This window comes from Cherax quadricarinatus, chromosome 7 (assembly GCF_038502225.1).
Source record: "Cherax quadricarinatus isolate ZL_2023a chromosome 7, ASM3850222v1, whole genome shotgun sequence".
Lineage (NCBI taxonomy): Eukaryota > Metazoa > Arthropoda > Malacostraca > Decapoda > Parastacidae > Cherax > Cherax quadricarinatus.
Genome location: NC_091298.1, coordinates 63,127,905 through 63,151,178, shown reverse-complemented (window position 1 = coordinate 63,151,178; position 23,274 = coordinate 63,127,905). Strand labels below are relative to the sequence as shown.

Genomic DNA, 23,274 nt, shown 5'->3' with positions numbered 1-23,274 from the left:
TAATCACTTTGGCCGTTTCTTCACAGGCAAGTTTGTTTGGAAAGAGGAAGTTGTAGTGTGGACCTGTTGTACTGAGCCAATGTAACCAGCATTTTATCATCACCTCAGTTTCCTGTATTTTCTGCTTTGCTATTTTGCCTTGGCAGTAGAGAGGTAGCCATAAGTTTGATATTCTCTTCCAGTATACTTGTAAGATGTACCAGAATTATAGAAAGTAAATAATATAGCTAAGTTCATTGCAGTCCACTAGGTTGATTTTATAACTTCAAGCTCGGTCACCATAGGAAAAATAGACAAGTTTTTGACTGGTAAGGAGGAATTAAGTATCATTATATATAAAGAAGAAAGGCAGCAGTGATGAAGAATACTTGATGCAGTTTGACAAACTGAAGACTCTACAGTGTGTCTAGTGCTTGCAGTAGTGAATCACTCAAAAGGAGGGACTCTGTTGCTCAATAAGATGTAAGTTGCTAAATATCTAAAGTGAGGATAAAGCACCTGAGGAAGCATGTTAAGAAACTGGAGAAGTGCAGAAGTATGCAACAAGGCTTGTTCCTGAGTTATGGGGTGTGGGAAGAGGCTAATGGAATTACATCTAGTGACATTGGAAGATAAAAGAACCAGAGGAGATATGATAATAGCATATAAAATATTCTGGGGAATTAATAGGGTAGAAAGGGACGGGCTTTTTGAGAAACGAGAACTCCACGACACAGCTGGAAGTTAGACAGATGAGCCACAGGGATTTAAGGAAGTATTTCTTCAGCCTCAAGGTGGTCAAAAAGTGGAATGATCTTGGTGAAGAAGTGGTAGAGGCATTCTTAATACATAGCTTTAAGAGCAGGTATAATAAGGCCCGAAAGGAAGGAGGGAGTGAATCTGGCAAGCTGGAAATTGAGAAGCGAGACCAGGTGCTAAGACTTGACCCTTGCAGCCATATATATAAGCGAGTTCCACACATTGCCCTCAAACACATTTCCACTGCCTCCAGCCTCTTCCATATAAGTGTTGGTATTATCACTGATGCAGTATTTTCAGTATAGTACATATATAAAACTGAATTGAAGTGCTTTCAGAAACTTTACTCCACTTAACATTTAATAAAATACTCCTGAAATCATGTTGTGCAGTGTCAAAATTCCTTCAGAAAATTTTGGAAGGTTGAGAAATGCTAGCATTTGCCAGGATAAAATATGAGAGGGCATCAGCTACACTCATTAACTACTGTAGAAGCATTCATGATGGCATTATACTTTCAGGTCAGATAACAGCTGCAGGCAAGGTTCCTCCTGCTAAAGTTTTGGTCATTGGTGGTGGTGTAGCAGGTCTGGCTGCTGTTGGACAAGCTAAAAATATGGGTGCCATTGTGCGTGCCTTTGACACTCGAGCAGCTGTCAAAGAACAAGTTGAATCTTTTGGAGCAGAGTTCTTGGAAGTCCATGTTGAGGCAAGTTTCCTAAATGCTCTTAACTATAATGGTTCTTGTTTCTTTGTTTTTTGTTTTTTTAAATTTTTCTTAATTTACATTGAACTTTGATTAATATCCTTACGAAAACAAAAAGCTTTAGAGAGGGAAAAAATAGGGTGGCATTGTCTGGTTATTAGGGAAGATGATAGTTTTTGTGATACACTATTCTTGTTCAAAATATTTATCTTAAATTTAATAGAGTAGAGAGGTTTTGGAAATGCCTTAAATAAAGGTCTGATAGTGATAAAATAATAAACATCCAAGCAATATTGTATGGATGTGTACAATTACATGTGATTTTATGCTTTTTTCAGTCCCCTTTATAGTGATTTTTGCATTTGTATAATAGTATTTTTATGGCTGCTTAAAGAGAGGATGTCCAATAATGCCAGTTATCAGTTAAATCTGAATGATGAGACTGTTTCTTTATAACTGTAATCATAATGGGCATTTCCAGAAACAGTGGGCTTCTGTTTAAAATCAATTTGGAAATAAATGGTATAAAATACCGACACAATGGCAATATAAACACAAATGCAGTATAATGTGATCCTTTATTGACTACGTTTCGCCCACACAGTGGGCTTTTTCAAGTCACAAACAGAACTACCTGGGGTGGAAGGAACGCGAGTATTTATAGTCCGGCTGAGGTCAGGTGAAGAATGCTGCATCTGATGATGTACCGAGTGGGGTTATAGAGTCTAAAAACTTGGGTAGCTTGGAAAGGAGATTGGATAAGTTTGTGAGCAGACCTTCTACAGTGTTCTTATGTGGGATAGCGATGAAGAAGTTTCTTGGCAAGTGGTTCAGCTATGTTATAGAAGCCACTATTCTGGTTGAAGTTGTCGGATGTAGAAATAAGTGATGATTCCAGGATTCTTCGGTATTGAGTGTTGTCTTCTGTGGCGATAAGTCTTGAGTTTCTGTAGTTTATCAAGTGGTTGTGTGAATTACGGTGTTGTACGCAGGCATTCCTTGTGTCGTCAGACCTGCTTGCGTATTGGTGTTCTGAAATACGTGTTTGGAGGTCCCTTGATGTTTCGCCCACGTATAACTTGTTGCAGTCATTACAAGGGATTATGTATACCCCTGCAGAGGATGGAGGCTTGTCCTGCCTACTACTGGTGATGTCCTTGATGGTCGTGGTTGTGGAGGTAGATACTTGGAATGATGTTTTGGCAAAGATGTTGGAAACATGTTTGGCAATGGAGTTGGTGGGAAGGACTATGTATCTCTTCTCGGCAGTGTCTTCTCTGGGTGTGTTGAAGATGTTTAATGCTCGCCGTCTGCAGTCTCTGATGAAGTGACGAGGATAGTGGAGTTTAGAAAATATTTGTTCAATTATAGTGCATTCTTCCTCAAGGAACTCGTTGCTGCAGATTCTGAGTGCACGCAGGAAGAAGCCTATAATTACACCACGTTTGGTTTTGGTGTCGTGGTGAGAGTAGAAGTGGAGAAGATCGTTTTGGTTGGTGGGTTTTCGATAGACTTTAAAACGAAGTTCGTGGTCAGCTTTGCAGAGCAGGACATCAAGGAAAGGAAGAGTGTTGTCGACTTCTTCTTCAAGTGTGAACTGGATTGAAGGCTCGACCTGGTTGAGCTTGTCTTGGAGAGCTTGAACGTTGAAGCGTTTAGGAGTTATGAGGAGAATGTCGTCAACATAACGGAGCCAGGTGACAGACGAAGGAATAATGGTGGAGAAACGTTCGGCTTCTAGATGTTCCTTGGGCACTATCAGTCCAGCACATCTCAAACACTCAGGTGATCTTCTCAATCGCATTCGCAACATCAACATCAGGAACAAGAAACTTTCCAGCCTTGACGTGACTTCCCTATTCACCAAAGTACCTACTACACAAGCCATCGATCTCTTGCGCAGGAAAATTGACGATTCACTTGATCTTCCCATTCCAGCCAGCGACTTCATCGACCTTGTTGAACTATGTGTTGGCTTTACGTGTTTCTCTTTCGAAAATCACCTCTTTCAGCAGACTTTTGGACTACCCATGGGTTCGCCACTCAGTGCAGTCCTGGCGAACCTATACATGGAACATCTAGAAGCCGAACGTTTCTCCACCATTATTCCTTCGTCTGTCACCTGGCTCCGTTATGTTGACGACATTCTCCTCATAACTCCTAAACGCTTCAACGTTCAAGCTCTCCAAGACAAGCTCAACCAGGTCGAGCCTTCAATCCAGTTCACACTTGAAGAAGAAATCGACAACACTCTTCCTTTCCTTGATGTCCTGCTCTGCAAAGCTGACCACGAACTTCGTTTTAAAGTCTATCGAAAACCCACCAACCAAAACGATCTTCTCCACTTCTACTCTCACCACGACACCAAAACCAAACGTGGTGTAATTATAGGCTTCTTCCTGCGTGCACTCAGAATCTGCAGCAACGAGTTCCTTGAGGAAGAATGCACTATAATTGAACAAATATTTTCTAAACTCCACTATCCTCGTCACTTCATCAGAGACTGCAGACGGCGAGCATTAAACATCTTCAACACACCCAGAGAAGACACTGCCGAGAAGAGATACATAGTCCTTCCCACCAACTCCATTGCCAAACATGTTTCCAACATCTTTGCCAAAACATCATTCCAAGTATCTACCTCCACAACCACGACCATCAAGGACATCACCAGTAGTAGGCAGGACAAGCCTCCATCCTCTGCAGGGGTATACATAATCCCTTGTAATGACTGCAACAAGTTATACGTGGGCGAAACATCAAGGGACCTCCAAACACGTATTTCAGAACACCAATACGCAAGCAGGTCTGACGACACAAGGAATGCCTGCGTACAACACCGTAATTCACACAACCACTTGATAAACTACAGAAACTCAAGACTTATCGCCACAGAAGACAACACTCAATACCGAAGAATCCTGGAATCATCACTTATTTCTACATCCGACAACTTCAACCAGAATAGTGGCTTCTATAACATAGCTGAACCACTTGCCAAGAAACTTCTTCATCGCTATCCCACATAAGAACACTGTAGAAGGTCTGCTCACAAACTTATCCAATCTCCTTTCCAAGCTACCCAAGTTTTTAGACTCTATAACCCCACTCGGTACATCATCAGATGCAGCATTCTTCACCTGACCTCAGCCGGACTATAAATACTCGCGTTCCTTCCACCCCAGGTAGTTCTGTTTGTGACTTGAAAAAGCCCACTGTGTGGGCGAAACGTAGTCAATAAAGGATCACATTATACTGCATTTGTGTTTATATTGCCAAAATCAATTTACCCAGTGAACCACAACGATAACTGACAATTTTGGTGTTTTCAGATTTTGTTGGGACAAAAATTTTGTCTAAAAGTCCAAAATCAATTAAATTGGGTTCAGTAAGTCAAAAGTTGCGCATTTCTTTTTAACATGTCCAGTTTAAGTTGAATGATATCTTTTTTAGAGAGGAAATCATCATTAAGCAAATCCTGCATCTTTCTTAATATAGGATTCCTTCTCAGAGGTCTAATTTTATGAAGCAGTACACACCGGAGTCATTATTTAAGAATATTGCTTGAGTACTTTTAGTGTACGATGCTTGCACTTTTGGGCCTGTAAAATTTACATTAATTCAAATTATCTACATGTACTTTGTTTGAAAGTTCTGAATGTCCTGGCCCAAGTGTATTCCATCCAGCAGGTTAGACTGTTGTATCGGAGTAGAACACAGTAAAGATTGCCATCCAGTGCACAAAACCATTCTTAGTAAATTCTCCACTAATAATTATTAATGTACAAGATGCCACATGTACAGTGGGGTGTTATCTCTCTTAATTTACAAGCATTTATTGTATAATTAACAGATTTCATTATAAATTATATTCAGGAATCTGGTGAGGGTACAGGTGGTTATGCAAAGGAGATGTCAAAAGAGTTTATTGAAGCAGAGATGGCATTGTTTGCAAAACAAGCCAAAGAAGTTGATGTTATCATTTCAACAGCTCTCATCCCTGGAAAGAAGGCTCCAGTTCTAATTAAAAGGGTAAGAATTTTATCCTTCTTTCAACACCCTGGACGTATCCCACCGAGACAGGGTGGCCCAAAAAAGAAAAATGAAAGTTTTTCTCTATAAATTTAGTAATGTATACAGGAGAAGGGGTTACTAGCCCCTTGCTCCTGGCATTTTAGACGCCTGCTACGACATGCCTGGCTTACGGAGGAAGAATTCTGTTCCACTTCCCCATGGAGATAAGAGGAAATAAACAAGAACAAGAACTAGAAAGAAAATAGCAGAAAACCCAGAGGGGTGTGTGTATATATATGCTTGTTCATGTGTGTGTAGTGTAAGTAGAAGTAGCAAGACGTACATGAAATCTTGCATGTTTATGAGACAGAAAAAAGGACACCAGCAATCCTACCATCATGTAAAACAATTACAGGGTTTCGTTTTACATTCACTTGGCAGGATCCCATCAGTTCCAGCTGCTTTACCCCCTTTCATTCTACATAATGCCTCACGTACCTCCACCACACTTACATTCTGCTATTCTTCACTCCTAAAAGATGGTATACCTCCCTGGCCAGTGCATGAAATTACCGCCTTCCTTTCTTCCTCAACATTTAAAAGTTCCTCAACATATTCTCGCCATCTACCTAATACCTCCCTCTCCCCATCTACTAACTCCCCTACTCTGTTTTTTAACTGACAAATCCATACTTTCCCTAGGCTTTCTTAACTTCTTTAACTCCAAAATTTTTTCTTATTTTCATTAAAATTTCTTGACAGTGCCTCTCCCACTATCATCTGCTCTCCTTTTGCACTCTCTCACCACTCTCTTCACCTTTCTTTTACTCTCCATATACTCTGCTCTTCTTAAAACACTTCTGCTTTGTAAAAACCTCTCATAAGCTACCTTTTTCTCTTTTATCACACCCTTTACTTCATCATTCCACTAATCACTCCTCTTCCCTCCTGCCCCCACCCTCCTATAACCACAAACTTCTGCCCCACATTCTAATACTGCATTTTTAAAACTATTCCAACCCTCTTCACCCTCCCACTACTCATATTTGCACTAGCCCACCTTTCTGCCAATAGTCGCTTATATCTCGCCCGAACTTCCTCCTCCCTTAGTCTATACACTTTCACCTCCCTCTTACTTGTTGTTGCCACCTTCCTCTTTTCCCATCTACCTCTTACTCTAACTGTAGCTACAACTAAATAATGATCTGATATATCAGTTGCCCCTCTATAAACATGTACATCCTGGAGCCTACCCATCAACCTTTTATCCACCAATACATAATCTAACAAACTGCTTTCATTACGTGCTACATCATACCTTGTATATTTATTTATCCTCTTTTTCATAAAATATGTATTACTTATTACCAAATTTCTTTCTACACAGCTCAATTAAAGGCTCCCCATTTACATTTATCCCTGGCACCCCAAATTTACCTACTACTCCCTCCATAACATTTTTACCTACTTAAGCATTGAAATCCCCAACCACCATTACTCTCACACTTGATTCAAAACTCCCCACGCATTCACTCAACATTTCCCAGAATCTCTCTCTCTCTCCTCTACACTTCTCTCTTCTCCAGGTGCATACACACTTACTATAACCCACTTTTCACATCCAATCTTTATTTTACTCCACATAATCCTTGAATTTATACATTTGTAGTCCCTCTTTTCCTGCCATAGCTTATCCTTCAACATTATTGCTACTCCTTCTTTAGTTCTAACTCTATTTGAAACCCCTGACCTAATCCCATTTATTCCTCTCCACTGAAACTCTCCCACCCCCTTCAGCTTTGTTTCACTTAAAGCCAGACATCAAGTTTCTTCTCATTCATAACATCCACAATCATCTCTTTCTTATCATTTGCACAACATCCACGCACATTCAGACTTCCCACTTTGACAATTTTCTTCTTATTCTTTTTAGTAATCTTTACAGGAAAAGGGGTTACTAGCCCATTGTTCCCGGCATTTTAGTTGACTTTTACAACACGCATGGCTTACGGAGGAAAGATTCTTATTTCACTTCCCCATGGATATAAAAGGAAAAGTAATAAGACCAAGAACTATTAAGATAAAATCAAAGAAAACTCAGATGAGTGTGTATAAATAAACGTGTACATGTATGTGTAGTGTGACCTTAGTATAAGTAGAAGTAGCAAGACATGCTTGTAATCTTGCATATTTATGAGACAGACAAAAGACACCAGCAATCCTACCATCATGTAAAACAATTACAGGCTTTCGTTTTACACTCACTTGGCAGGACGGTAGTACCTCCCTGGGTGGTTGCTGTCTACCAACCTACTACTTATCCTTATATCTGTTATTATTCTCCTCGTACAGCCTTTCCTCACTTAATAACGGAGTTCTGTTCCTAAGATCATGTCGGTAAACGAATTCGTTGCTAAGTGAGAAGCATACTGTAATGATAGTAGGTTTGTGTCAGCTGTCTTTGATATTGTTTTAATGTCACCTTTGCCCCATGTATAATATTTCTGGTATATTTTTAAATGTTTATATAGTAATGTACTGGATATTGTAATAAACAGAATAGAGAAAATCATCTCTAATATACATTATTTAGGTATGTATACTGGTCAGAGAGCCTGTCATAAGTCTGAGTCATCGGTAAAAGAGTACGTCGCTACGTGAAGAGAGGCTGTGTTACATCATCAGCTGACTGGGATATATCTGAATCCCATTTGTAATGGCCCGGGGCCTGGTGGCTGAAGCTCCCGCTTCACACACGGAGGGCCCGGGTTCAATTCCCGGCGGGTGGAAACATTTTGACAAGTTTCCTTACACCTGTTGTCCTGTTCACCTAGCAGCAAATAGGTACCTGGGTGTTTGTCGACTTTTGTGGGTCGCATCCTGGGGGACAAGATTAAGGAGCCCAATGGAAATAAGTTAGACAGTCCTCGATGACGCACTGACTTTCTTGGGTTATCCTGGGTGGTTAACCCTCCGGGGTTAAAAATCCGAACGAAATCTTATCTTATCACATAAACCAGAAACAATACTGGTCCTAAAACTGATCCTTGTGGAACCCCACTAATTACTCTTCCCCATTTTGTATACTATAACATTACTAAGTGGTCTTATGTAGAACACTTTTTGGGAATAACAGCATTATTGTATTTACAATTTATAGTTTATGGCCATATAACTTTTCTATGTCTTATTCTTGTTTTCTTTGCCCTTCAGTATTTACATCTTCTATCTTAGAATCTCATTTTATATTGCTGTAAGTGCAAAGACCTTTATTTTTAATAGTCAATCTAGTTGTATAATTTGTGTATAAATAAACTTATATTCATTGTGAATATTCAAAGGTATTAATTGCTGGTTTGTCAAGAACATTTAGTAGTTACCTTTCTTACATAAAGGTGTTAGAGAGTACAAATCTAGGACAGGAATGAAACAACACTTCAAATGTTTCAGAATGCCTATTAAGAAAACTTTTTCTTCAGGAACATATTGAGGCCATGAAACCTGGTTCAGTTGTGGTAGATTTGGCTGCAGAAAGTGGAGGCAATATTGAAACGACTGTTCCTGGTGAGGTATCGGTTTACAAAGATGTCACTCACATTGGACTGACGGACCTGCCATCACGTCTAGCCACTCAAGCTTCATTTTTGTATGGCAATAACATCTCTAAGTTCCTGCTCTCCATTGGTGATAAAGATCATTTTAATATTAACTTAGATGATGAAGTAGTGAGAGGGTCCATAGTATTGCAAAATGGCAAGATGCTGTGGCCACCTCCTCCTCCCCCTGAGCCTTCACCAACAGTGGTGGCAAGTACAGCAGCTGTAGTGAAGGAACCACCACCCCCACCCAATTACTTCAACTTGACCCTTAAGGATGCTCTCATTTATACCTCAGGCAAGTACGAACATAATTTTAAATTTGTGTTCTTAACTGTATAGAAATTTACATTGCTGGGTACACCCTTGGAAGTGCATATTTAATGATGCTGTACTGAAATGTTAATGGTATGTTTCTGGACCATAAATCAGTGAGGGGCATATGCATTTTTTCTTCTGGGGAAATTTATTGTAACCACTAAGAGGAGATGCCAAATTTAGCAATGTATGTAATGAATTAAAGCTGCTTCAGAAATGGGTATATGTGCTTAAATATTTGTGGTTGCAGGGGTTGAGTCTCAGCTTTTAGCCCTATCTCTCAACTTGCTGCTTGCTGGAGTCACTTAACAGGGCTATTGGAGGAGTGTAAATAATTAGAATCAACAATAGCATTACAGTAGTTGCCAATTAATTTTCAACTTAGTGTCTTGTTCATCTTCAGAATTTTAAAATTAAAGACTTGAATTTGCTGATGTTAATAGTAAGTGTTGTAAACCAGAAACGAAAATAAGAGCAAATATTTTTTTCTCACTCTTAAGAACCATAAAGCTATAGGAAACTGTAGTTATTGCATTTTAAAAAAAATGTAGCAAGTTATGAATGTTCGATATTATATTTTCAAACAGATCCCAATGCTAAAACAACCTGTACATAACTTTTAGTTTGCACACTACCCCTTTAATGTAATTATTCACAGGTTTGGGTAGCTTGGTGAGCTTGGGCATGGGCTCGCCCAATGCTGCCATGACTCAGATGATGACCACATTTGCCTTGGCTGGAATTGTGGGCTATCACACAGTTTGGTCTGTCACTCCTGCTCTCCACTCTCCACTCATGTCAGTTACAAATGCCATTTCGGGTGAGTTTCATATAAACTTCTGTTAGGAGTTGATGGTATAATAAGAGCTGATCTAGATAAATTTTGTGTACCCTTTTTTTTTTTTTTTTTTTTTTTTTTTTTTTTTTTTTTACGTCAGCCATCTCCCACCGAGGCAGGGTGACCCAAAAAGAAAGAAAATACAATCATCATCATTCTTTCAACACTTTCACCTCACTTGCATAATCACTGTCTTTGCAGAGGCACTCGGATATGACAGTTCAGAAGTCCCTCCAAACTGCCAATATCCCAAACCCCCTCCTTTAAAGTGCAGACATTGTACTTGCTTAACAAGGCTTAAATAAGCTTAACAAATTGGTACATAGACATTTGCTCAAAGCTTGCTCTTGAATGTGTGATAAATTGGCAAGGGTTGTGACTAATTAAAAAATTTAAGGGAAGACAGCTGCCTGACTAGTGTGATAATCAATTTTGTGATAGTGAATACCTAAGTATTTAATGAATGAAAAAATTCTATTGAACTGTTTGCACAAGGATCACTAATTGGCAAAACACTTAATGAAATTTGCCTGCTAATAATGTTATTGCCAATATCACACCCCAAACAAATAATGTGTAAGCACTAAATATTAGGGAATTCCTTTTCCATAGCCAGAATTTGGCAATGTTCCTGTTTCAGCATGGCCATTTGAATTTCCAGTGCATCAATCTGTTTGGCAATTCATCATTCAGAATTGTATTCAGTCTTTCAGCATCTGACCATTTCATACTGTACAACCTTTAAAATACATTGTGAATGATGATTGATAATATTATTATAATAGCAAAGAACTATAATTTTTTTTTTTTTTTTTTCCAACAAGTCTGCCGTCTCCCACCGAGGCAGGGTGACCCAAAAAGAAAGAAAATCCCCGAAAAGAAAATACTTTCATCATCATTCAACACTTTCACCTCACTCACACATAATCACTGTTTTCGCAGAGGTGCTCAGAACACAACAGTTTAGAAGCATATACTCATAAAGATACACAACATATCCCTCCAAACTGCTAATATCCCAAAACCCCTCCTGTAGAGTGCAAGCATTGTACTTCCCATTTCCAGGACTCAAGTCCGGCTATATAAAAATAACCGGTTTCCCTGAATCCCTTCACTGAATATTACTCTGCTCACTATAAATATTTGTATTAAATACAAAGGTTATTTCAATGACAGTAAATTAGTGGGAAAGCATAAGTGTGGGTTCCAATAATAAACTATTTATTATTAACACACCATCTGTTTCCCACCAAGGCAGGTGGCCCGATAAAGAAAACCTTTCATTATCATTCACTCCATCATTGTCTTGCCAGAGGCATGCTTACACTACAGTTATAAAGCTGCAACATTAATACCCCTCCTTCAGAGTGCCAACACTGTACTTCCCATCTCCAGGAATCAAGTCCGCCTGCCGGTTTCCCTGAATCCCTTCACAAAATGTTACCTTGCTTACACACCAACAGCACATCAAGTCCTAAAAACCATTTGTCTCCATTCACTCCTACCTAACATGCTTACGAACGCTTGCTGGAAGTCCAAGCCCCTCACATACAAAACCTCCTTTACCCCCTCCCTCCAACCTTTCCTAGGCCAACCCCTACCCTGCCTTTCCTCCACTACAGATTTATACACTCTGTCATTCTGTTTCATTCCCTCCTCTCTACATGTCCAAACCATGTCAATAACCCCTCCTCAGCCCTGTGGATAATAGTTTTTTTTAACCCACACCTCCTTCTAACCTACAAACTACGGATTCTCTGCATTATATTCACACCACACATAGTTAAATTGGAACTTTTACAGCTTGCCTGACAATATTGCACACATTTCCTTGTGTTGCTGGGTAATTGTGTGCATGTTGCAATATTTCTCTGATTCATGATAATTTGTTTGTAAATTGGACCCTCGAATTTCATAATCCCTTTTCTGTGTGTAAAGCTATAGTTATCCTCTATAAAATGTATTTTTTGCTTATATTTCCCATAAGAAAAAATGTAAATCCAGTTAATCCATTCCAGACACCCAAAAATATTAACAAAAAATACATTTTATGGAGAATAACTATAGTTGTGTATCTTTATACGTATATGCTTCTAAACTGTTGTATTCTGAGCACCTCTGCAAAAACAGTGATTGTGTGAGTGTGGTGAAAGTGTTGAATGATGATGAAAGCATTTTCTTTTTGGGGATTTTCTTTCTTTTTTGGGTCACCCTGCCTCGGTGGGAGACGGCCGACTTGTTAAAAAAAAAAAAAAAATATATATAGTTTTACATTCAGAAAAGGGATTATGAAATTCGAGGGTCCACTGAACTACTACCCTGTGTATAAATATTTTTAGCTATTATTAGCTTCCTAATATCAAGACATATTGCACTGAAGTAATGCCTTGAAAGTCAGAAGCTTCTTGCATGATGCCACAAGGAATATAAAAGCCAATCTGTGTTACAGGGATCACTGCTGTGGGTGGTCTGCTGCTGATGGGTGGAGGTTACTATCCTTCGAACATCATCCAAGCCCTAGCTGCATCTGCTGCCTTTATCTCTTTCATTAACATCTTTGGTGGATTTATTGTTACTCAGAGAATGTTGGACATGTTCAAACGGTATGTATGATCACTTAATTTTAAAGAGCCATATTACTTTTAAAATTTATTTACTTGTACAGTGAATAAAGTAACACTATTTTTTTGGTATAATAAAAGTTATGAGTGTCTTCACTTGTTTTTACTTGTACAGGCCAACTGACCCTCCAGAATTCAATTACTTGTATGCCATTCCTGCTGCTACCTTTATTGGTGGTTATGCAGCCACTGCTGCTGGTGGTTACACAGAGAGTCACCAGATGGCCTACCTTGCTGCCTCCCTCTGCTGTGTTGGTGCCCTGGCAGGACTCTCAAACCAGAAGACTTGCAGACTGGGCAACACTCTTGGAATGGTGGGATATTATCATTTTGCTCTTTTGAGGAAAATTAATGGTGCGTTAATAGAAGCAATTTGAGAACTGAATCTTCTAATGCGAGTTAAGTTTTGGATTGGTTGCATAAAAATAAAGAATTCATCTAAGTACTGTATATGTGGCAATTTATATCAACAAATGAATGCAAAGGTCTCAGAATTTGTCACATGGCTGTGCTAGATTTTACACAATGGAGAGAAATTAGGTAAAAAAACTTTGATTTGTTTCATTAAACATAAGTCAAATTACTTAATATGAATCTGAGAATTAGTTTGCTTTTTTTTCTTGCATTAAAGGGGAATAAAGAAAGGTTAATACAAAAGTGATTTAAAAAATGACACACTTGAGAGGTTGTTAAAATAAGGTATTAACTCTGATTTCATATTAGTGAACTATATCGTCCTTTAATTTTACCGATTATTTTTATGAAAGATTTTTAAGCTATTTTTGTTATTTATTTCTTGTACCATTATCTGCTTAGATTGGTGTATCTGGTGGCATTGCTGCAACGATAGGCCAGCTTGTACCATCAAATCCAGTGTTGATGCAAATGGGTGTTGCAGCAGGCATGGGTGGAATTATTGGTACCACTATTGCTAAAAAGATTGAGATTACTGACCTGCCACAGCTAGTAGCTGCCTTCCACAGGTACATACGTCACTATTTTAATTATTTTTTAGAGTTTCTGTAAATGTCTGCTGTTAACAGCAGGAGTCATATTAGTAGTACAGTGATACTTCGGGATACTAACAGCTCAAAACCTGAATAATTATAATAATCTAATTACATTATTCAGTATAGGAACAAATTTGTTCAGTATCAGCACTCGAGCAACCTTCTGGAACGAAATAAGTTCATATCCCAAGGTACCACTGTATTTGTTAACTGTTTTTATTTTTCCTAGGTAGTAGGTTGGTAGACAGCAACTGCCCAGGGAGGTACTACCATCCTGCCAAGTGAGTGTAAAACGAAAGCCTGTAGTTGTTTCACACGATGGTAGGATTGCTGGTGTCTATTTTTTGTCTCATAAACATGCAAGGTCTCAGGTACGTCTTGCTACTTCTACTTACACTTAGGTCACACTACACATACATGTACAAGCGCATATATATATATATATATATACAGTGGACCCCCGCTTAATGATCACCTCCCAATGCGAAAAATTATGTAAGTGCATTTGTACGTGTATGTTTGGGGGTCTGAAATGGACTAATCTACTTCACAGTATTCCTTATGGGAACAAATTCGGTCAGTACTGGCACCTGAACATACTTCTGGAATGAAAAAATATCGTTAACCGGGGGTCCACTGTATATATATATATATTTTTTTTTTTTTTTTTCAACAAGTCGGCCGTCTCCCACCGAGGCAGGGTGACCCAAAAAAGAAAGAAAATCCCCAAAAAGAAAATACTTTCATCATCATTCAACACTTTCACCACACTCGCACATTATCACTGTTTTTGCAGAGGTGCTCAGAATACAACAGTCTAGAAGCATACACATATAAAGATACACAACATATCCCTCCAAACTGCCAATATCCCAAACCCCTCCTTTAAAGTGCAGGCATTGTACTTCCCATTTCCAGGACTCAAGTCCGACTATATGAAAATAACCGGTTTCCCTGAATCCCTTCACTAAATATTACCCTGCTCACACTCCAACAGATCGTCAGGTCCCAAGTACCCCCGCATAGCGACCTTAATCCGTGCAAGAGGGCTGGTTGTTATGCGAAATGTTCGGTATGCGAATGAATTTTCCCCATAAGAAATAATGGAAATCAAATTAATCCGTGCAAGACACCCAAAAGTATGAAAAAAAAAATTTTACCACAAGAAATATACATTTTCCTACACACAAAGAGAAGGATACATGCACAATAGTAGAGTAGTACATGCACAATATATATTGTGCATGTACTACTCTACTAAATGAAGAATAAATGACACTTACCTTTATTGAAGATGCAGCAATGACTGATGAGACACTGTGTCCTGGGAGTGCCTTTTCCTCCTGAGTACTGCAGGTCCTGTTTGGTATTTTCTTCCAGAACAGGCCTTATCACACTGTGTATGTCACTACGATTCTTAAATCTCTCAAACCAACCTTTGCTGGCTCTAAATTCACCAATATGAGCACTAGTTCCAGGCATTTTTCCTGTTCACCTGGGTGTTAGTCGACTGATGTGGGTTGCATCCTGGGAGACAAGATTAAGGACCCCAATGGAAATAAGTTAGACAGTCTTCGATGACACTGACTTTTTTGGGTTATCCTGGGTGGCAAATCCTCTGGGGTTAATTGTTTCTTGGTATTCTCAATAAGCCACACCAACAACGGTGGTACAGCAGCAGCAGCAGCAGCAGACGATGCTACAGCAGCAGCAGCAGCAGCAGACGATGCTACAGCAGCAACTGACGATGTTACAGCAGCAGCAGACGATGCTACAGCAGCAGCAGACGGTACTACAGCAGCAGCAGCAGCTGACGGTGGTACAGCAGCAGCAGCAGCAGCAGACGATGCTACAGCAGCAGCAGCAGCAGCAGACGATGCTACAGCAGCAACTGACGATGTTACAGCAGCAGCAGACGATGCTACAGCAGCAGCAGACGATGCTACAGCAGCAGCAGACGATGCTACAGCAGCAGCAGACGATGCTACAGCAGCAGCAGACGATGCTACAGCAGCAGCAGACGGTACTACAGCAGCAGCAGCAGCTGACGGTGGTACAGCAGCAGCAGCAGCTGTACCACCAATAGTAGCGATGGTTGATTGGGGTTTATTATACAACCTGGCCAGCTCGGAGACACGCACTCCACTTTCATACTTATCAATGATCTTTTTATTCATCTCCAAAGTAATTCTCACCCTTATTGCTGTAGGGTTGGCACTAGAAGCTATCTTGGGGCCCATGGTCACTTATTTTCCAGAAAAAAATCACCAAAAACACTGTAATAATACGAAATGTTCCAATTGTATGCTTGGATGTTACCGCGGAGGCTGGCTGGTAAACAATGCCACCGGCGGAACATGTGAGCATGGCTCAGGCCGGGACGCGTCTCGGACGAAGGGCGCTGAGCGGGTTTTTGTCTACTATGCGGGGCAAAATTTTAGCGATCAAAGCGTTCGGTATGCGGATTGTTCGCTATGCGGCGTTCGGTATGCGAGGGTCCACTGTATATATATATATATATATATTATGTAACTGATATATCGGATCATTATTTAGTTGTAGCTACAGTTAGAGTAATATATATATATGGTATATATATATAGTAGTAGGTTGGTAGACAGCAACCGCCCAGGGAGGTACTACCGTCCTGCCAAGTGAGTGTAAAACGAAAGCCTGTAATTGTTTTACATGATGGTAGGATTGCTGGTGTCTTTTGTCTGTCTCATAAATATGCAAGATTACAGGTAAGTCTTGCTACTTCTACTTACACTTAGGTCACACTAAACATACATGTACAAGCATATATATACACACCCCTCTGGGTTTTCTTCTATTTTCTTTCTAATTCTTGTTCTTGTTTATTTCCTCTTATCTCCATGGGGAAGTGGAACAGAATTCTTCCTCTGTAAGCCATGCGTGTTGTAAGAGGCGACTAAAATGCCGGGAGCAAGGGGCTAGTAACCCCTTCTCCTGTATATATTACTAAATTTAAAAGGAGAAACTTCAGTTTTTTCTTTTGGGCCACCCCACCTCAGTGGGATACGGCTGGTACGTTGAAAGAAGAAGAATATATATATATATATATAATATATATATATAATAGTAGGTTGGTAGACAGCAACCACCCAGGGAGGTACTACCGTCCTGCCAAGTGAGTGTAAAACGAAAGCCTGTGATTGTTTTACATGATGGTAGGATTGCTGATGTCTTTTGTCTGTCTCATAAATATGCAAGATTACAGGCATGTCTTGCTACTTCTACTTACACTTAGGTCACACTACACATACATGTACACATTTATTTATACACACTCATCTGAGTTTTCTTTGATTTTATCTTAATAGTTCTTGGTCTTATTAATTTTCCTTTTATATCCATGGGGAAGTGGAATAAGAATCTTTCCTCCGTAAGCCATGCGTGTTGTAAAAGTCAACTAAAATGCCGGGAACAATGGGCTAGTAACCCCTTTTCCTGTAAAGATTACTAAAAAGAATAAGAAGAAGAAAATTGTCAAAGTGGGAAGTCTGAATGTGCGTGGATGTTGTGCAGATGATAAGAAAGAGATGATTGTGGATGTTATGAATGAGAAGAAGCTGGATGTCCTGGCTTTAAGTGAAACAAAGCTGAAGGGGGTGGGAGAGTTTCAGTGGAGAGGAATAAATGGGATTAGGTCAGGGGTTTCAAATAGAGTTTGAGCTAAAGAAGGAGTAGCAATAATGTTGAAGGATAAGTTATGGCAGGAAAAGAGGGACTAAAAATGTATTAATTCAAGGATTATGTGGAGTAAAATAAAGATTGGATGTGAAAAGTGGGTTATAATAAGCGTGTATGCACCTGGAGAAGAGAGAAGTGTAGAGGAGAGAGAGAGATTTTGGGAAATGTTGAGTGAATGCGTGGGGAGTTTTGAATCAAGTGTGAGAGTAATGGTGGTTGGGGATTTCAATGCTAAAGTGGGTAAAAATGTTATGGAGGGAGTAGTAGGTAAATTTGGGGTGCCAGGGGTAAATGTAAATGGGGAGCCTTTAATTGAGCTATGTGTAGAAAGAAATTTGGTAATAAGTAATACATATTTTATGAAAAAGAGGATAAATAAATATACAAGGTATGATGTAGCACGTAATGAAAGTAGTTTATTAGATTATGTATTGGTGGATAAAAGGTTGATGGGTAGGCTCCAGGATGTACATGTTTATAGAGGGGCAACTGATATATCGGATCATTATTTAGTTGTAGCTACAGTTAGAGTAAGAGGTAGATGGGAAAAGAGGAAGGTGGCAACAACAAGTAAGAGGGAGGTGAAAGTGTATAAACTAAGGGAGGAGGAAGTTCGGGTGAGATATAAGCGACTATTGGCAGAATGGTGGGCTAGTGCAAAGAAGAGTAGTGGGGGGGTTGAAGAGGGTTGGAATAGTTTTAAAAATGCAGTATTAGAATGTGGGGCAGAAGTTTGTGGTTATAGGAGGGTGGGGGCAGGAGGAAAGAGGAGTGATTGGTGGAATGATGAAGTAAAGGGTGTGATAAAAGAGAAAAAGGTAGCTTATGAGAGGTTTTTACAAAGCAGAAGTGTTATAAGAAGAGCAGAGTACATGGAGAGTAAAAGAAAGGTAAAGAGAGTGGTGAGAGAGTGCAAAAGGAGAGCAGATGATAGAGTGGGAGAGGCACTGTCAAGAAATTTTAATGAAAATAAGAAAAAATTTTGGAGTGAGTTAAACAAGTTAAGAAAGCCTAGGGAAAATATGGATTTGTCCGTTAAAAACAGAGTAGGGGAGTTAGTAGATGGGGAGAGGGAGGTATTAGGTAGATGGCGAGAATATTTTGAGGAACTTTTAAATGTTGAGGAAGAAAGGGAGGCGGTAATTTCATGCACTGGCCAGGGAGGTATACCATCTTTTAGGAGTGAAGAAGAGCAGAATGTAAGTGTGGGGGAAGTACGTGAGGCATTACGTAGAATGAAAGGGGGTAAAGCAGCTGGAACTGATGGGATCATGACAGAAATGTTAAAAGCAGGGGGGGATATAGTGTTGGAGTGGTTGGTACTTTTGTTTAATAAATGTATGAAAGAGGGGAAGGTACCTAGGGATTGGCGGAGAGCATGTATAGTCCCTTTATATAAAGGGAAAGGGGACAAAAGAGATTGTAAAAATTATAGAGGAATAAGTTTACTGAGTATACCAGGAAAAGTATACGGTAGGGTTATAATTGAAAGAATTAGAGGTAAGACAGAATGTAGAATTGCGGACGAGCAAGGAGGCTTCAGAGTGGGTAGGGGATGTGTAGATCAAGTGTTTACATTGAAGCATATATGTGAACAGTATTTAGATAAAGGTAGGGAAGTTTTTATTGCATTTATGGATTTAGAAAAGGCATATGATAGAGTGGATAGAGGAGCAATGTGGCAGATGTTGCAAGTATATGGAATAGGTGGTAAGTTACTAAATGCTGTAAAGAGCTTTTATGAGGATAGTGAGGCTCAGGTTAGGGTGTGTAGAAGAGAGGGAGAATACTTCCCGGTAAAAGTAGGTCTTAGACAGGGATGTGTAATGTCACCATGGTTGTTTAATATATTTATAGATGGGGTTGTAAAAGAAGTAAATGCTAGGGTGTTCGGGAGAGGGGTGGGATTAAATTATGGGGAATCAAATTCAAAATGGGAATTGACACAGTTACTTTTTGCTGATGATACTGTGCTTATGGGAGATTCTAAAGAAAAATTGCAAAGGTTAGTGGATGAGTTTGAGAATGTGTGTAAAGGTAGAAAGTTGAAAGTGAACATAGAAAAGAGTAAGGTGATGAGGGTATCAAATGATTTAGATAAAGAAAAATTGGATATCAAATTGGGGAGGAGGAGTATGGAAGAAGTGAATGTTTTCAGATACTTGGGAGTTGACGTGTCGGCGGATGGATTTATGAAGGATGAGGTTAATCATAGAATTGATGAGGGAAAAAAGGTGAGTGGTGCGTTGAGGTATATGTGGAGTCAAAAAAACGTTATCTATGTAGGAAAAGAAGGGAATGTATGAAAGTATCGTAGTACCAACACTCTTATATGGGTGTGAAGCTTGGGTGGTAAATGCAGCAGTGAGGAGACGGTTGGAGGCAGTGGAGATGTCCTGTTTAAGGGCAATGTGTGGTGTAAATATTATGCAGAAAATTCGGAGTGTGGAAATTAGGAGAAGGTGTGGAGTTAATAAAAGTATTAGTCAGAGGGCAGAAGAGGGGTTGTTGACGTGGTTTGGTCATTTAGAGAGAATGGATCAAAGTAGAATGACATGGAAAGCATATAAATCTATAAGGGAAGGAAGGCGGGGTAGGGGTCGTCCTCGAAAGGGTTGGGGAGAGGGGATAAAGGAGGTTTTGTGGGCAAGGGGCTTGGACTTCCAGCAAGCGTGCGTGAGCGTGTTAGATAGGAGTGAATGGAGACGAATGGTACTTGGGACCTGACGATCTGTTGGAGTGTGAGCAGGGTAATATTTAGTGAAGGGATTCAGGGAAACCGGTTATTTTCATATAGTCGGACTTGAGTCCTGGAAATGGGAAGTACAATGCCTGCACTTTAAAGGAGGGGTTTGGGATATTGGCAGTTTGGAGGGATATGTTGTGTATCTTTATATGTGTATGCTTCTAGACTGTTCTATTCTGAGCACCTCTGCAAAAACAGTGATAATGTGCGAGTGTGGTGAAAGTGTTGAATGATGATGAAAGTATTTTCTTTTTGGGGATTTTCTTTCTTTTTTTGGGTCACCCTGCCTCGGTGGGAGACGGCCGACTTGTTGAAAAAAAAAAAATATATATATATATACATACATACATATATATATATATATATATATATATATATATATATATATATATATATATATATATATATATATATATATATGTATATATGTATGTTTGTATGTATGTTGAGGTGGTTCGGACATGTAGAGAGAATGGAGCGAAACAGAATGACTTCAAGAGTGTATCAGTCTGTAGTGGAAGGAAGGCGGGGTAGGGGTCGGCCTAGGAAAGGTTGGAGGGAGGGGGTAAAGGAGGTTTTGTGTGCGAGGGGCTTGGACTTCCAGCAGGCATGCGTGAGCGTCTTTGATAGGAGTGAATGGATACAAATGGTTTTTAATACTTGACGTGCTGTTGGAGTGTGAGCAAAGTAACATTTATGAAGGGATTCAGGGAAACCGGCAGGCCGGACTTGAGTCCTGAAGATGGGAAGTACAGTGCCTGCACTCTGAAGGAGGGGTGTTAATGTTGCAGTTTAAAAAACTGTAGTGTAAAGCACCCTTCTGGCAAGACAGTGATGGAGTGAATGATGGTGAAAGTTTTTCTTTTTCGGGCCACAATGCCTTGGTGGGAATCGGCCAGTGTGATAAAAATATATATATATATATATACAGTGGACCCCCGCTTAACGATCACCTCCAAATGCGACCAATTATGTAAGTGTATTTATGTAAGTGCGTTTGTACGTGTATGTTTGGGGGTCTGAAATGGACTAATCTACTTCACAATATTCCTTATGGGAAAAAATTCGGTCAGTACTGGCACCTGAACATACTACTGGAATGAAAAAAGTTCGTTAACCGGGGGTCCACTGTATATATATATATATATATATATATATATATATATATATATATATATATATATATATATATATATATATATATATATATATATATATATATATATATATATATATATATATATATATATATATATATATATATATATATATATATATATATATATATATATATATATACACCCCCCTCTGGGTTTTCTTCTATTTTCTTACTAGTTCTTATTCTTGTTTATTTCCTCTTATGCCCATTGGGAAGTGGAACAGAATTCATCCTCCGTAAGCTATGCGTGTTGTAAGAGGCGACTAAAATGCCAAGAGCAAGGGGCTAGTAACCCCTTCTCCTGTATAAATTACTAAATTTAAAAAGACAGACTTTTGTTATTCTTTTTGGGCCACCCTGCTTTGGTGGGATATGGCCAGTTTGTTGGAAAAATAAAAAACACGTGCAAGATTTCAGGTACATTGCTACTTCTACTTACACTTAGTTCACACTACACATAGATGTACACACCCCTCTGGGTTTTCTTTCAGGTTCTTGTTCTTGTTTATTTCCTCTTACCTCCATGGGGAAGTGGAAGAGAATTCTTCCTCCGTAAGCCATGGGTGTTGTAAGAGGCGACTAAAATGCTGGGAGGAAGGGGCTAGTAACCCCTTCTCCTGTATAAATTACTAAATTTAAAAAGACAGACTTTTGTTTTTCTTTTTGGGCCACCCTGCTTTGGTGGGATATGGCCAGTTTGTTGGAAAAAAAAAACACGTGCAAGATTTCAGGTACATCTTGCTACTTCTACTTACACTTAGGTCACACTACACACAAATGTACACACCCCTCTGGGTTTTCTTTCAGGTTCTTGTTCTTGTTTATTTTATCTTACCTCCATGGGGAAGTGGAACAGAATTCTTCCTCCGTAAGCCATGGGTGTCGTAAGAGGTGACTAAAATCTTACCTCCATGGGGAAGTGGAACAGAATTCTTCCTCCGTAAGCCATGGGTGTCGTAAGAGGTGACTAAAATGTACACACCCCTCTGGGTTTTCTTTCAGGTTCTTGTTCTTGTTTATTTTATCTTACCTCCATGGGGAAGTGGAACAGAATTCTTCCTCCGTAAGCCATGGGTGTCGTAAGAGGCGACTAAAATGCTGGGAGGAAGGGGCTAGTAACCCCTTCTCCTGTATATATTACTAAATTTAAAATGAGAAACTTTCATTTTTCCTTTTGGGCCACCCCACCTCAGTAGGATACGGCCAGCGTGTTGAAAGAAGTTTATACTTTAATTGCCAAGGGTAATTAAAAAAATTATTTATCTAGTTAGAGCACTTTAAATTTGAAAGCTACTTACCTGCTGTTAACCTCAAGGGTTACTGTATTTTAGTTATATTTTTTTATTTATTAAACTCAATTAAAAATACAATACAGTGGACCCCCGGTTAACGATATTTTTTCATTCCAGAAGTATGTTCAGGTGCCAGTACTGACTGAATTTGTTCCCATAAGGAATATTGTGAAGTAGATTAGTCCATTTCAGACCCCCAAACATACACGTACAAACACACTTACATAAATACACTTACATAATTGGTCGCATTGGGAGGTGATCGTTATGCGGGGGTCCACTGTATAGTTGAATGTGCCAGATACACTGGTAAAAGAAAACGGGAATAATTTGGATAAGAAACTTCATGGGGACTTCAACAAAAAGTATTGTTATCCCAGGGGTGCTAACCCTCACTGCAAGGCCAGCTTTTATGAGGGTATAATACATGTAATGTCAAATAAAGCTAAATTTTTTTACATTTTCAGAGTACTCTGAAGAATGTTTTTGTTAATGTAGTTCACATTTAAGTCTATAAACATA

The 23,274-nt window shown here is 39.3% G+C and overlaps 2 protein-coding genes across 6 annotated transcripts in view; one reads left to right on the top strand and one right to left on the bottom strand.

Annotated features, from left to right (window-relative positions):
- Positions 1-23,274, bottom strand: part of LOC128687056 (synaptonemal complex protein 1) — a 361,887-nt gene that overhangs the window by 149,118 nt on the left and 189,495 nt on the right. The gene's annotated exons all lie outside the window — the stretch shown is intronic.
- The window catches only part of LOC128686930 (NAD(P) transhydrogenase, mitochondrial-like), a 46,285-nt gene that overhangs the window by 17,646 nt on the left and 5,365 nt on the right, over positions 1-23,274 (top strand). For all 4 annotated transcript variants that reach the window (XM_070082607.1, XM_070082608.1, XM_070082609.1 and 1 more), the window contains 8 exons: positions 1-26; positions 1,260-1,447; positions 5,321-5,476; positions 8,938-9,352; positions 10,031-10,192; positions 12,660-12,813; positions 12,947-13,145; positions 13,648-13,814. The exon at positions 1-26 is cut by the window's left edge and continues 97 nt beyond it. In XM_070082607.1, the coding sequence (XP_069938708.1) occupies positions 1-26; positions 1,260-1,447; positions 5,321-5,476; positions 8,938-9,352; positions 10,031-10,192; positions 12,660-12,813; positions 12,947-13,145; positions 13,648-13,814 (1,467 nt within the window). The remainder of the gene's footprint in view (positions 27-1,259; positions 1,448-5,320; positions 5,477-8,937; positions 9,353-10,030; positions 10,193-12,659; positions 12,814-12,946; positions 13,146-13,647; positions 13,815-23,274) is intronic.